The sequence below is a fragment of the Anabas testudineus genome, chromosome 23 (genome assembly GCF_900324465.2).
Source record: "Anabas testudineus chromosome 23, fAnaTes1.2, whole genome shotgun sequence".
Taxonomy (NCBI): Eukaryota; Metazoa; Chordata; class Actinopteri; order Anabantiformes; family Anabantidae; genus Anabas; species Anabas testudineus.
The window spans coordinates 1,571,224-1,586,721 of NC_046631.1; the positions used below are offsets into that span (position 1 = coordinate 1,571,224).

General features: G+C 43.3%; 1 protein-coding gene across 3 annotated transcripts in view; it reads right to left on the minus strand.

The window, feature by feature from the left end:
• Window positions 1–15,498, minus strand: part of scube1 (signal peptide, CUB domain, EGF-like 1) — a 60,554-nt gene continuing 45,056 nt past the window's right edge. For all 3 annotated transcript variants that reach the window (XM_026363047.1, XM_026363048.1, XM_026363049.1), the window contains 15 exons: window positions 14,097–14,219; window positions 12,098–12,214; window positions 11,571–11,693; window positions 11,356–11,475; window positions 7,677–7,775; window positions 6,916–7,032; window positions 6,551–6,709; window positions 6,230–6,433; window positions 5,980–6,141; window positions 5,494–5,661; window positions 5,026–5,187; window positions 4,689–4,886; window positions 4,443–4,595; window positions 4,237–4,316; window positions 1–4,149 (listed from right to left, as the gene is read on the minus strand). In XM_026363047.1, the coding sequence (XP_026218832.1) occupies window positions 3,997–4,149; window positions 4,237–4,316; window positions 4,443–4,595; window positions 4,689–4,886; window positions 5,026–5,187; window positions 5,494–5,661; window positions 5,980–6,141; window positions 6,230–6,433; window positions 6,551–6,709; window positions 6,916–7,032; window positions 7,677–7,775; window positions 11,356–11,475; window positions 11,571–11,693; window positions 12,098–12,214; window positions 14,097–14,219 (2,138 nt within the window). In that variant the 3' untranslated portion in view covers window positions 1–3,996. The remainder of the gene's footprint in view (window positions 4,150–4,236; window positions 4,317–4,442; window positions 4,596–4,688; window positions 4,887–5,025; window positions 5,188–5,493; window positions 5,662–5,979; window positions 6,142–6,229; window positions 6,434–6,550; window positions 6,710–6,915; window positions 7,033–7,676; window positions 7,776–11,355; window positions 11,476–11,570; window positions 11,694–12,097; window positions 12,215–14,096; window positions 14,220–15,498) is intronic.

The window sequence follows — 15,498 nt, forward strand, 5'->3', positions numbered from 1 at the left end:
TCTGCTACTGTTTTTATTTAATCTGTTCAGTACTGGAGTTTCATGGACCAAACAATGGCACAACACCGTGTTACACTCTCTCTTTGGGTACAACCGACTAACACAAACGTTAAGATTATTCCTCTACAAAATGCGCTAAAGTACACACGTACACAGCGTCTTTCTCTATGACGGGCGCCCAACACAAACACTCACTGCTCACACACATTCTCTACAGACACGCACTCGCTGCTCACAAATTCATCCTCAGGCGGTGTCACAATCCACCCATTCACAATAGAATACATTCTCAGGAAAAAAAAAAAAAAACAATTGTACATTTTAGAGCATTTAATATTTTTTCATAACACTCATATTGAACAGTGCCCACCTTAAACAGGAAGTAGGCTGTACCATAATTTGTCTGTGTGGCAGCTATTGTAGCAAGGCCTGGAACAATACCTGGTGTCAGTATGCTTTCATCTGGGGAAATACTCGTACAGTCCAGTGACCTTCGCTGACCTTTGGAGTTGCATTCACAGATACTATCTAGTTTGAGGGGGTTCATTGTCAGCCAGTGTCAGTAAAATACATACTATTTTTAAAAGGTTTCCAATTACAGCTTCCAATTTCATTATTAGTTCTCTCAATTATTCAGTATCTCATTTTGGAACCAATCCCCAAACTGTGACCAGCTCGGAGCTTGGGGTCTTGCCCGCTTCAGGCCGTTAATGCCAAATACTTAACACGACTGCACACCGTTTTATAAAGCACAAGCTCTCTGATTGATGTCTGACCTGTTGGTTTCATTTCAGTTCACTATGAAAGTCTGTATCTGTAGAGGCCTGACAACCTTTAGTCACCTTTTCATATCAAATAATCAAACCCAGAAATGTAGAACTGACAAGACAGGATGAGTCGCCCGTGTGATCATAGCATACCAAGCATCAAGCATCAACATTGTTTTCAGATCAGAAAGACATGATGGTGCTTTGAGACGCACTTTTATGACTGTGCGGCCTGAATAACACAGCAACCTGACAACACGCAGCCGTGCGGCAAAAAAGCACAGCACTCCTTGGAAACTGGAGTTGATAAAACTCTATCTTCAGGGAGGAATTATGCTACTAAACAATCATTTACAGAAGAAGTAGAATACATCCTGTTTCAAAATGTAAGTCTCACCAAAAGGCATGCTTAAAAAAAGCTAAGACGTAGTACTCTATCTGCTGAGGAAGACTAAATAAAAACAGTAATGCACATTGTCCTAAATTGCTAGGGATGTAACGATTCTGTAATCTGTGTTGTGAGGAGTTCAGGGACATTCCAGAGTGTAGGTGAGCCATGTTTAAAAGAAAAAAAAAAAAACACACAAAAATCCAAAAAGCTTACAAAAAATTGCAGAATCCTTGCTAATTGCATATGATATAACAAATACTTGATCAGCAGCAACATGGGCAGCCCTATACAAAGCAAGATGGAATAATGTGAAGCTGATCAGCTGTATACAGTTCAGTATGTTCGACTGATAATTATGTCAAATACGTTGCCAGTATCTACAAGTTAATTTCCACAGTGCTCTGAAATAAACTGAAGATAAGACACCTGGAGGAGCGCTTTGAAAAACGGGCAAATTCAAAATCACTGGGCTTTGATAAGAAACGTTTGCACTTATACTCCCTCAGTTTCTTGTGCCCAGCACAAAGAGTAGAAGCTTGCTTCCTGCGAATGACGAATGATGGAGTTTAGTAAGTAAAGAAGCATTATGGGCTATTCTGTGTGCACTCTAACATTTATCAGAGGAAGCTAGCTTCTTTATGAACAACACGACAGACGGATAGAGTTCACTAGCCTGAAGCTGCAAGTGCTACAGACACACAGACAGGAGATGCATCTTTTTTCCGACTGTGTTGATGCCACTTCCAGACCAACACTCCAGTCACACTAGTTTCCAACTCCAGTTGCATTGTGCTGATATAGAGTTCATCTTCAATACGCAGTTTAGGACACATAAACATTTAGTTGGGTTACAAAAGAATGCATAGTATAGACACTATACTTCAAATTAATGGAAAGAGATGCATCTGGGTAAATGCAGATATTAGTTATTTTAGACAGATATATATTGTAGTAGTACTGTATGTATGTAACGCCATCATACAAGAAGCTTTTATGGTGATGCTTCTTCCCTCTGGCAGCTTTAGGATATTGAGTGATGAAGCAGGACGGGGCAGTGAAAACACTGACAAGCTGTAGTGGTGGTGGTGGTTCGACTGATCCACCGTCTCTGTGCGCTTTAGGCGAACGTACAGCCTCAGATTAAATGCTGCGTCGACCTTGTGTGCGAACGGGGTCTGAAGTGGCGGTAGCTGAGAGATTGTAGGGGGGTGGGGGGGGCTGGATGCTACAGAGCGAGGGAGAAATAACAGGAGCCACAGCTGTCAGTGTCTCTCATCACTGCCACATGTGGTACATTTTAAAACAACACAAAAAAAAAAAAAAAACAGGTAACAAATATGTAACTTAGATCTTTTTTTTTCCTCCTACAGTTTAAAATGTAAAATTCAAGTGCAATTAAAGTCCCAAATATTAGTTACATCACATACATTTCTCTCTTAAGTAACATCTGTTACTTGCAGGTAGTTTTTCTTGTCTTGTTATAAATCTTTTTTTTTTTCATTTATTTATTAAAAAAATTACAACATAGACTTTCTAATTCACCCCATTTAATCTATCCTTGTGCTCCAGCGGGTCGCAAACCCACTGAGGTGGAATGGTTCAGATTTCCCACTTTAACAGTTCTTTATTTTCCACGTTAAAATATGTTTTAAGTGCACTGATTGTTTCGTCGGTCGGTCGGTCGGTCCCGCCTGTTAACGCCTGTGATGCGGGCTTCTGCGATTTCTCACGTGTTCAGTATAAATATTACAAAAACAACACAGCGACACCGAAAACAAAGCAGATCACGATACAACGACGGGTGTAAGATGTAAAAAGAAAGAAATGATTAGAGAAGGTGCAGAAGTCTGGGAATGGTTGAGGAGAAGATATAGTATCTGGTGTGCAGACATAGGGTTTGACCGATGTATTGGTTTGCTGATACTAGCCCTTCATTTAACACTGGGAGTATCACTGTATGGCAGTAAATGTTTTCATTAATGTATAATTAACGGCTCATTTTCCAGATTAATAATACACTTTTTTAAACCAGTCTTTTTTGCTGTTTTAGCTAAGCTAACTGCTAAGCTAATTGCTTTATGTGACTAATATTGAGCTGCACATTCCTCTTTTAAGGAAAATAATGCAAACGCAGATTTCCTAAATTACAAATTATTCCTTCATAGTGTTATAAACCTATGAGAACATTTTAGTTGCCAGGTTGTTGCCAGTGCAGCTTATGGTAATTAAGTAAGGAATACTTAAAAAAACCAAAAGCTTTGTGGATTCTTTTAGTTTAGTAGAGTAACAACACCTAACGAGATGTAGTGTGATACGTTACCCGACCTTTGATAAGGCTTCTGCTAATCTGTCCGATCGTGTCGCTATAGTCTTAAATGTATGTGAAAATATCCAATTCAGCTTTAACATTTAATTAGAACATGGAGCACCATTATTGCAAATATTGCACCCTCACCGACATACGGGCGGGGTGAGTCGCTCAACTGTACCACGTCAGCTGAGAGCGTTTTTAAAGAAACAATATATACACATACAATATATCAGGTATTTTCTGCTACATTATAAAACTATTAATACTGGCCTTCAAAAAACTGTCTGTCGGTCAAACCTTATAGAAAGCGCTGCACTAACCGGAGGGACTTTGGGTTAATCTGTATTACTACTTAAAGGGGTCAAAGCTGAGGAAAGGCATCATGTGACAAATACAATTGAAGACACATACAGGAGATGTTTTAGAGGTCTTGGGTGTGGGGTCGGATGGGTTACATTTAAGTTGCTGGATTTGGAATGATGCAGGATTACAGGGGTCTTTTAGCGGGACAGCTGAGCGGCGCTTGTCTATTTGTACGGCCGTAGAAACCTGGTGACTTTGGAGCGCAGCAGTTTGATGAAGGAGCGCGGGAACATCTCTTTGGATTCCTGTGCTGTGTATCTGAAGTAGTTCTGGGGGTGGGCCAGCACATCAAACAAGGCTCTAATCAGCTTCTTGTCCTGTAATAAAGACAAGTACTAGTAAGAAGGTGTGGATCTTGTACATTTATTTTCAGGGTTTTCAAGGCTGCTCATGCAATTCAGTACCTTCAGTATCTCTTGGTGGTTCTCAGAGGCGTAAAGCCTACCATCTCGCACTATGTCCTCTATGAGCTGCTGGTAGTCCTCTGGAACACGAAAGGATCAAATTATGCAGTGACATACGTCACCGAAAACAAAATAGAGCTCCAAGAAGATGCTTCATGTATAGTATATGAGGTTTTATCAAAATAAGTAACACTGAGTCAACTCACCATCATAGGTAACATATGGAATTTGGAAGCCCTTGCCACTATTAATCTCATTGGATTTAAACTGGATCCAGAGCTTGCGAGAGCGTGAGGTGAAGGCAATGGGCCGCTCATAGGTCTGACATGTCTCGTAAGTGGTGATGGAGTTGGGCAGGGCTTCAAGCAGAGCACAACCATGTTAGAATTCTAGCTGTTTTTTTTTTTTCTAAACTATTTTTCTCATTAACTGTTTTATATATTTTGGTTTACCACTCTTCCTCATGACCAGCGCATCTCCACACTCATCCTCAATAGGAAGGAAGATCTCTGGTACCACAAAGAGTATCCGCCTCTTATGTGTTGGGTTGATGGTCCAGATACAGTTCACATTGGATGGGTAATTTCCAGGGTAGTTAGGAGACTCGATGTAACCAGTATACTCTCCCAGCTCACCTCCACACAGCTGGTCTGAGGACGAAATGATAGAAACACTTTGCACTATCATACTTTTCAATACAACAGATCCAACTGCTAAAAAATGCCACTGTCTGTTTTCTTGTGGTGCTCATAGTCTCAATTTATTACTAGATGTAATCAGGAGCATTACTTTTGCACTGGGAGACGTCGGTGGCACCATCAAAGTCGGTGGTGGTGTTCCCAGGACAGGTGATGCAGTAGTTCTGCCCAAAATCTGATTGGTAGGTTCCTGTTGGGCAGCGGATACAGCGGTGGATGCTGAAGGTGTAGTAATGTCCAGGTGTACAGTGCACTAAAGAGGGGCAGAAGGGAACAGCACATATGCAGCAGGTTGTTTATTAGATAAGGTATATCACAAATCTGTGACATCTATCATGCCTGTAATACAGAACAGGAATATATATGCAGTAATAAACCCTGTTTGGATGTCTTTATCATCACCCTGTTTCACGTACAAGGTACCCTTACCAAGACCTCCAACAGAGAGTGTAGAGTTAAGAGGTAAATACACAATAAAAGCATGGGAACTGTTCAAACAGAAGACGTAAAGAGATGAAGATTGACTGAAAGTGACAAACAAGCACACACTAGACCTCACCTCTGGCGTCACAGTCCTTGAAAGAGACTGATCCTTCATACTTGGTCATGAGGCTTCCTCCACAGGGAAAGCAGAGGACTCGGCCTGGTTCGGGCTGGTAGTAGCCCTGTGGACAGGGCTGGCACGGTTGAAACCCATCAGCGGAGAAATGGCCTGCTGGACACTGTCCTGAGGGAAGGACAGAAAAAGGAAATCACTCTTTGGTTTGTTTTACTCATGTTACTCGTGCATTTTAATGTCAAGACACTATTTGTCAAAAAAATCGAAACATATGACACAGTGTGAGACACAGAGTGTGTCTCAGTATAGGCCCAATCAGTAAATATCATTGTAATTCTATTATTCAATCCCAACTTATTCTGGAGGCTATAGCTCAGATACAGTTTGGTAATGTCCACAAGGTGCCGCCATCTGTTATCTTTCTACATGCGTACTGAAAGAGACGACTCTTTTCACTGTTGGTGCACTGATGGGATGATAAGTTACCTCCACACTGAGACACGTTCTTTGCTCCAGCAATACCCTGTTCTTGAGTACTGGGACATGGTTCACAGGACAGCTGACCCACTGTATCCTGGTAGGTACCGGGAGGGCACTGGACACACTGTTCCTGCTCTCCGCTGTAGTACGTCCCCTCACCACAGCTCACTGAGGAGGAAGCACGGGTGTGGACTAATGAACTTCATTCCTATAACACCGTGATGCCAAGTGACAGCTAGTTTATCTCAAAACTTACCACACTTTCCATCTTGTAGGACTTGTCCGGTGCTGCAGGACTCAGCGCCCTCTGGTACTTTGGACGGTTTCTGAGCCACCTCGTACTCTGTCCCTGAGAACTGGACGTAGAACTGCTTTTTGCTGATGGACCTCCTGAGTGTCCGCATGGCATTCTGCAGCTTCAGCTTCATCTTCTCCCGCGCACAGTCCACATTGCAAGAATCTGAGGCAGACATTTAGTTAGCTTCTACGTGCAGTCCTATTCTAGCTCATCAGTTCCATGTAGGCAACGTTAAATTAGTTTGGAGTTGAGGAGACACATGAGAAAAGAGCAGCACACCTGAGATTTCCTCATCCTTCATCTCCATCTCTAACTCGGCTGTGATGTAGGAAACCTCTTTTGTAGTAGATTTGCGTCCCCGCCGGCGCTTCTTTGACGAGTCGCACTTTAAGTTGACAAAGGTTACCTGGCAGTCGTCCGTGCAAGGGAACTGGCCTCCTTCCAGTTGAGAAAACATGGTTTGAAGCGTGAAGAGGGAGAAGGAGTGTCACATGAGGAAGGATAAAGATCAGGGCATGTTATAATTACTTGTATCTAAGTGTATTTCTCATGTATTAGGTAAAATAAACCTAGTAATAGTGGTGTGAGGCTCCCTGCACTGATGATATATATATATACAATATATACCTTTGGGAGTGCCTTACCTGGAACGCTCTGCCTGGATGAGTCTCTGGCTTTCTCCTTGTTGCGGGGCCTAAAGTGACACTTGGCATCTTTGATTTTAAACCTGGCCTTGTGTTTGATGGGCGGCGCCAGTATGTCTTTACGCATCAGAAATAGAATGACAATTATTAAACATGGCACATGGTGGCGCCAGCAGATTTGTAAAGTAAATTACAGCACATTTGATTCTAACTTGATCTGACTTTGCCTCTTTTGACTGAAACCATGGCTGTGACACACATAGAGATACATACATACACTACTTTATCTGACAATAGCTTCTGCATAAACAAGGACATGGTCCCTTACTTCTCAAATGCAAATTCTGCAAGAAAGTAACAGGAAATGAAAAAAACAATGGCAAATGAGGCCAGGAAATGTATTTCTTTTCTCATGTTGAACAAATTTCCTGGTCAGAGGCTCACAGAAAATAATGTATCTCACCCAGCTGTGTGATAACCTGGTATGATTATGTACTGTTTCCCACAATCTTCCATTGTGGAGAGTGAGGAAAAGTGGTTTTAAAGGGTCTTATCACCTAGTTTCCCATGAATGTGTCAATTGCCTCCTAATGTCTGAATTATTTTTGTTATTTCTGATATTTTGAATAATAATAATTATTATTATTAGCAGCTGAAGCTACTAAAGTAAATATGAGGGTACCAGGAACCAGGTACTTGCTGGTTCAAAGAGTCCAAACTCAATGAAAACTACATTTTCCATCCCACTTGGCCTACTTTACCGGCACATGTAGGTAAAGTAGAGGTGCCATTCCTGTTCTGAGGGGCTTTACCAAACCGGAGGGGCACTCCACAGCTCAGCGTGTAGCTGTTCTCTGAGTCTGCAACAAACACACAGAACCACATGCACACAAATATTAGAATTCAGCAACACAAGAGAAAACATTGTAATGAGACCGTTGGGGTGTTTATGTTTTTATCTAATGCAAATTAGAGCCAAGGGACATATGCAAGCAGTTTGTAATTTACTGCTTTGACTTGGAGCCAGAAGGAGAACTGTACAACAGACCCTGCCGATCATATACGTCACCGTATAGCCAGGTTGTCCTGTACTGTAAAACATTTCAGTGTGTGTGTGCATGTATGGAAACATGCACAGAATGTTTCATCTTGATGTGTCACAGTGTTGAGGAATTATAAAGAATTTTATGAAAGCTGTAAAGACTTACTATCCACTTGTATTCAGAAGAACCACTGACCATGATCCCTTATTGAAAGATTATAGATCAACCAGTCCTTCCTCTGGTCAAGCAGACATACACGAAAACACATTTCAAGTCAGAAATAAGTGGTGAACCCTTCAGAGGACATGCAAGGGAAATTATTAAAAAAAAGAGTCCAGGCTCAATTCAGCCACAGGAATTTTCATGGCTCCCTCCACCTAAAATTAAAACGCTCTCCAAAAAGACAGAAAAACAAATATTTCACTTCATCTCTGAGGGATATCATCCTCACACGATGGCTGCCAAGTTAAACGTAGCACGGGCCATAATATGGAAAATAAAAATGCTGTGATCAACAAATGCAATCGATTTGCAGATGTGTGTTAAGTACTATCGCAGGAGGAGAGGCAGGGGTGCCAGGCAAGCTGCAGGAACGGGTGGCGCCAAGAAAACACTGAAGAGTGAAAAACACATCCGTCCGAGTGGAGAGAGCCTCCTGAGGAGCCTACAAATGCAAAGCAAAAAAAAAAGAAAAAAAGAGCACGGGTGCCTTCATTAAGCATCAGCAGCACAGTGAAACAGAGAGCTGTGACTGTAGGCTCTCACCACCAGAGGGCAGCAACATGCAGGTACAGAGCATTATACTGTGTTCTATGGGTGTTTAACTAATACCATGGGCTGTCATCAACATTTATATATAGTGTCCGGTCCAGTCACTAGTTAATAAGTATTCCTGGCTACCATTACACCATGAAGACAAAAACAACACTCCCAGCAACTCAGAGAACAGGTCATTGAAAAGCAGAAGTCCGGAGATGGATACAAAAAAATCTCCAAGGCACTGAACATCCCCTGGAGTGCAGTAAAATCAATCCTCAAGAAATGGATGAAATATCTGTCCAGACAAACTGAGTGACCCTGCAAGAAGGAGACTAGTGAGAGAGGCTAACTATGACTTCTCTGAGGGAGGAAGCTTCAGCAACTGCCTGGGTTCTTCCCCAGTCAAAGCTTAATGGGAGAGTGGCAAGGAGAAAGCTTCTGTTGAAGAAAACTCAAGTTAAATCACGAATTGAGTTCAACAACAGGAATGTTAAAGACTCTATGGTCCTGTGGAAGAGGGTTCTTTGGTCTAATGAGACCAAATTGGTGCTTTTTGTCCATCATGGACACACCAAACACTGCACATCACCACTAACACACCGTCCCTGCTGTAAAACATGGTGGTGGCAGCGTGGTGCTGTGGGGATGCTTCTCGGCAGCCGGCCCTGAAAGGCATGTTAAGTTAGAGGGTAAGATGAAGGCTGAAATATATAGGACAATCCTGGAGGACAATTCAGTCTCCTCCCAACTATTGCTTGGGAGAAGATTTGTTTTCCAGCAAGACTTATGTTTTGAAGAGACATTAATATCACTCAAAGAATCATTTAGTTTGAGCAAACTAAACACTTTTCTGTCACTCTGTTTTCCCCTGCCTGCATCATCAACCAGACCCTGAACCTGAAGCTGATCTTGCCTTATCCTCTGGCTCTGTAAGTCTGCTTAGCCCTGTGACTCTGACCCTGTCTCTGACCAGCCTTTTGGACAGTGGATTGTGGATCTGATCACCGTGTACCCTGACCTTACTCAACCTGTTCTGGATTTTTGTTTGTGTTCCATTGCTCCTGGTTCCCCTCAGTTCTGCTTTGCCTTGTTGTATACCTCCCTGCTCTCCAGTCCCCTAGCCAGTCTCATTACTACCTAACCTGCCCCAGGACTCCATTACCCAGTCCCCCCTGCTTGATCAATGTCATCCCCGGCCCTTTTCATTGCTCTCACTGATCCTCCGTTTCCCAGATCCTGCTGCTCACCAGTTCTTGTTCTGTTTCCTGTTTGGTTATCTGTTCTTCCTGCTTCCCTCCTGAGCATCTTAAAATAAACTCATTTTAACCGTAGTCGTAGTATTGCCGCATTCTCCTCATTAGCTGGTCGAGGGAGCAAATAATGAGTCCTCTGAATAAATACTTACAGCATTTTAAGTGGCTGCAAACAAAGACATGAACAACAGTTTTGGTGTCCAGAGTTCTAAGTCTGTTAGGCAAGTTCAGAATCATGTACCAGAGGAGAAGTCCACTGCAGCTTTGGACAGGTTTAATCAGATGAGGTTCCTACGACCGTATTGGAGCCTGAATGCATCACAGCCAGTTCTGTGACTGGTAACGATTTGTCATTGTCACTGGTGGTCATGGCCGATCAAGCTTTAAATTATCTGTTTCAATCTCTGGCTGATCGATGGGTGCATCTTGACATAGAAGTGCAGTTTCTGCTTAGTGGTGGGTATGAAAGTCTGGGACCTTTCCAGTAGAGTTCCATAAATTTAGCTATTCAGTTTTAATAGCACTGCAATAACTCTACTGTATGTGACCTTGACATAGAACGGCCCTGCCCTCTTCCAGACCCTGCCCTCTTCTCAATAGTACAAATCACCCCCACATACAGAAATGTGCTCAAGTTGATCAGCACCAGGGGTATTGTTTTCCTGACTTGAATGCTTGCTGAACAAAGATTCGGTTAATATAATGATATAAAGTTGTGGAGAATGTTTTAAAAACTGTAGAGGAGGGCTGAATAACTGGAGACAGGACTTTTCCCAGGGAAGGATGTTATGTACCACTTGTTATTTTGGGATCATGTGCAATGATACAAAAATATTCAATATAAGCTAAAATAGTCACCGAATCGGAGTTTCCAAGGAGCAACAATGGGACTGACCACCCATCAATCAGTCTATTAGTAGTGTCTCAGGTATTTGGTCGTAAACCTGAGAATCGGTTAAAACTGTTCTGTGGCAGTACTTTTTAGCTATTTCCTTAAAAAGATTAGGATGACATCAAGGGTTTGTGTGGTTTAATTGCACTTAATGTGCGTCAAGGCAAAAACCAATGATTATTAGAAAAAACCTCATGGCGTCACCAAAACATCCATGTCTGCACTAAATTCCATGGTAATCCATCCAAATTCTCTTGAGTTATTCCTGCCAGGACCAAACTAGTGCACCAGTAGACCAACACTGTCATTCCTAGAGCCTTGATTGCGCAATATATAAACACAACTGCCCATTATTGGTACAGCACTGTAGCACTGTAGCTGTGTTGCGTATTTTGATGTTTCAGCACTAATTAATCGTTCCCCTTGGGGGGATTGATAAATGTAAAGTTATATACGTGTGTGTGTGTGTGTGTGTGTGTGTGTGTGCCTGTACCTGCGAGGAAGAGGGCCTTGAAGGGGCAGGACAGTGAGCAGAGCTCTGCCCCTCCGCTTCTGGTGCAGGTCAGTTGGGCTCGGGGTGCTGGCTTCCCATTGGCCAGACATTTCACCGCCTCTGAGGAGCACACAGAGTCACATCACCATGACAGCCACCTGGATGGATATGCACACACACATACACATACATGCATACACAGAGTGAGCGCTTACCGATGCAATCTTTCTTGTTCCAGTGGAGTTTCTGTCCGGGTGGACACACACACTCGTAGCTGCCCAGGGTGTTTATGCAACCGTGCTCACAGCTCCCATTGTTGATGCTGCATTCATCTATATCTGAGACACAACCATGCAGAGCGTTACAGACTAGCCAGGACAGCTCGTCTCTGGGACATGTGATTCTACGGTATAAATGAGAAGCTGTGACTGTAATAACCACACGGCACTACGCACATGGTCTCAAATGGTTGTTGACAGAGCTACAGGTGTGTGACAGCACACCATCACACATCGCAGTCTATATAGACAGAAATGCAGGCGCACACACACAATGCACACAAGCACACTTATTCAAAGTTGTTCAAGGGAGCAGAGGCGTGCAGCAGCCGTCGGCACACGCTCAGTGACCCTTCCTCTTCATACTCTGCAAAGCAATCCCCTTTCAGGTGCATCACACACAAACTGCCTTACACACTTCAGCTGTGTCAGGTAGCCAGATCAAACCTAGCGTTTCCCCTTACCTCCACAGTGAGTGAAGCCATACAGGATGTAGCCCTTGTTGCACATGCACTCGTAGCCGCCGGGGAAGTTGATGCAGGTGTGGTCGCAGGTTCTCTCAAAGGAGCACTCGTCGATGTCTAAAGGAGACACAACACAGAGCATGACAGCTGGGAAACTGAAGCAATTTGCAGTGGGAACAGTTGAAATGGAAATAAAATGATGGATGAACTGTGGGAAATAAGCATACTAACGCTCTTCGAGGTTTTGAAAAGTTAAATTGCTGTAGTGTTGACAATCCGACAATCCCCGAGGTGAGAAACCAACACCACTTCATGCTTCCTCCACAAGTTGCCGCAAAACCCTACTTGTGCTCCTCTGTCTGGCGCATTACAGTAGTCGGAAGAAGCCCAGACCCCAGCCCCAAGCACTTTTCTTTGCCACCTTAGGGTTACGTTAACCGACATATTTACAGAGGCAACATTTAAACCCCAAAACTGTGAGAATCTTCTGCAGCATGATCGTTTCCTATAGAGTTAATGCCTAATAAACAACTATTTGTATAATCTTCATTTAATTCTAGTGACATAATAATCAGAAAAACACATGGTAAAAAACAGAAATTGTTTTTTTGCAGGTTGTTGCTCCCCTTCCAAGTATCGTGAACGCCTGCTGATGTCCTGTCCTGTCAGTGATGCTACAACTGCAATGCAGGAATTCTGAAACATGGTCATCAAAGCCATCCAAGCAGCTCCCACTGAGTTGTTGTCCTGGCTGCGTGGATGGAAGTAAAGGTCGACAGGACGAGAGGGTTACAGAAACAGCAGTCTGACTCATTTATAGACAAACACAGGCTGCTAACGCATCGTCCCATTAATCACAGTCGACATTATGGTAAACAAACACATGAGGTCCACGCTAGTCTAGGACGTCCTATGGAACAAATGTGGAAAAACTGACCTGGACTGAGGTTGGGTGAATGAGTGTGCACGTCAGTCCACGCTTCACATTTATTTATACACATATACACGTCCAGCTCCAACTATCAGGAATGAGAGCAGCGTTTCAAGCTCACCTGGTTTATTTCAGACTGTGCCGCGGGGCTTTACGGGAGCTAAAAATAAGACGTGTTATAATGGAGTTTGTCATGTGGAGGAAGTTGTTAAAAGGACTGGATGTTGGCTCAGTAAATACTCTAGGCAACTGTCCATGTGAGGACTTAGGAATAGCTCGCATGTTCTGAACTAGGCCACAAGCGGAGTTTACACAATCTGAGCCTGAGTCACAGGAGTTGCCTACAGCTGTTAATTCAAAAAGAACATATAGGAATGCTGCCTTCTGGTTGGGCTAATTTTTGATGATGATGCGCTGCCTTTTTAAACATTTAGAAGAGAGGGACTCATTTGTGGAAATTGCTTATGCAACTATGGCAAACAATCAATCTTTTTCGCCAGTTCTGGCAAACGCTCTCCATTGGCATGCAGTGTATCACCAGGAGCTGTTTTCCCTGGAAGGCCTCACGGGCGCAGAAAAAGGGCTGACAGATAAAACATTATGTTTTCCTTGTGGGTCACACTGAAGCTGAACAGGCCAGTTGTCAACGGTTAGCACCAACCTGGCACCGTGGCAAAGGTGCGTCAGAAATAGGCGCCGATGTTGTGATGTGGTTAGCAACACTCAACACCACATAATCAAAGCCTCCAAAGCATGACCGATGATGCGCAGTTAATCCAGCACACATATACACGCACACATAAACAATGTTCAGCGGCTTTGGGCTGGAGACAGAAGCTCCTTGGGGTTTTGTTGTTAATAAAATCATTTTGTGTTTGTCTAGCTTGCTGCGACTTGTAACCAGGAATCCGCCTTTGGTCTTAACATAAGTGCTGATCAGAAGGAGGCTTCTCTCACACTGCACGCCCAGCCCAGAGAGTAGCACTGCTGCAATAAGCTGTACATTATATTAAAAAAAGAATGTTAAAGCCCACTGTGTGCAAGTGAGTGAGAATCTGTGCGGCTGACCTTGACACGTCCGTTCGTCAGTGAGCAGTTTGTGGCCTTTCTGACAGCTGCATTCGAAGGAGCCCACTTTGTTCCTGCAGAAGTGATCGCAGCCTCCGTTGTTCTCCAGGCATTCGTCGATGTCTAGGTGAGAAAATGCACAAATGAAAAACTGACAGGGCATCATGCACTGTGGATCACTCTGTGGAGGTTCAGCACACGGCCTTTCACATGGATCCCGCATTCTTATTCAATGATCTGCTAGTTAGCTGGAACTAAAGGAGTTTAGCTGCTGGCAAGGGGACAGAGAGAGAGGAGAGATGGGGACTGTCACTGAGAATGAGATCTCTTTATATGGAATAAACCTTCACCTTTTAAATCCACAGCTTCACTGGAAAGGCCTGGACCCACTCAAAGTCCAGTGTCCAAAGCCTTAAATTTACATCTAGTGTGAGAACAGAGACAGAAACCTGAAACCTAAAGGCTACATCTAGGTAAATGAAGGTAAGTGAATGTTGGTCCCACAGACCTATGGTCTGGCGAGAAAGTGTCTGCTTACTCTTCATGCAATAAAAAACCTAGATACCTGAGCTCTACCCCAGGTGTGGTTCAGCAATCCAGAGGCAAACATTCTATTATATTTCAAGGCAAATGCAGCCACCCCCTCAGGCTGCATGTTTAGCTCCAACCACAAACCTGCTGGCAGATCTGATTTCACAAACTCCAACCCTGCAATGCCCTCAGATGAACCCAAACTGCAAAACCTTGGGTTCCACATTTATTTGACATGTCAGGGGTTTTTTCATTCTAAAAACTTAAACATTAAATGTAATTCCTATAATAAAGGAAAAGGAGAGATCAGTCTAGAAGGATTTAAGAGGGTGACAAAGGAGTGAGCAAAGAAGCAAGAAGCGGGAGTGCAGGAGCGGGGAGTGTGGACAATAGTGTGGAAGATTACACAGGCAAAGCCCTTTTTGATTTGTGGTCTAAGTGATCAAAACTGTGAGGGATTAACAACTAAGCTCTTGATTGGGACAATAAGTCAAGCAGGTCACCGCTGGAGGATGTCCAGCTTGATGTATTGTCCTGACACTATGATGAATTTCTCAGAAAATGTATCCTAGCTACTCGACACAGGTTTAAAAACCTATCAGCAAGAAATCGTGTGTATGTCCCTTTAAAAAAAACATCACAGATCCCTAATGGGAAATCTTTTTTTTGACACTGCAGTGGTTGATGAAGGCCGAACTTCAAGAACAGGTTCATCAGTTTAGACGCAGCTATTAAGAGGGTCAAGAGGACAAGAGGAGCTGGTGAGAGCACAGAGAGGTTCATCATATCGTGATAGAAGGCCTTATAAAACAGCCCATAACTCAGCCGCTGTTATTTTCCACCCGGGCAGGCTCAGGACCTCCTTATCCTC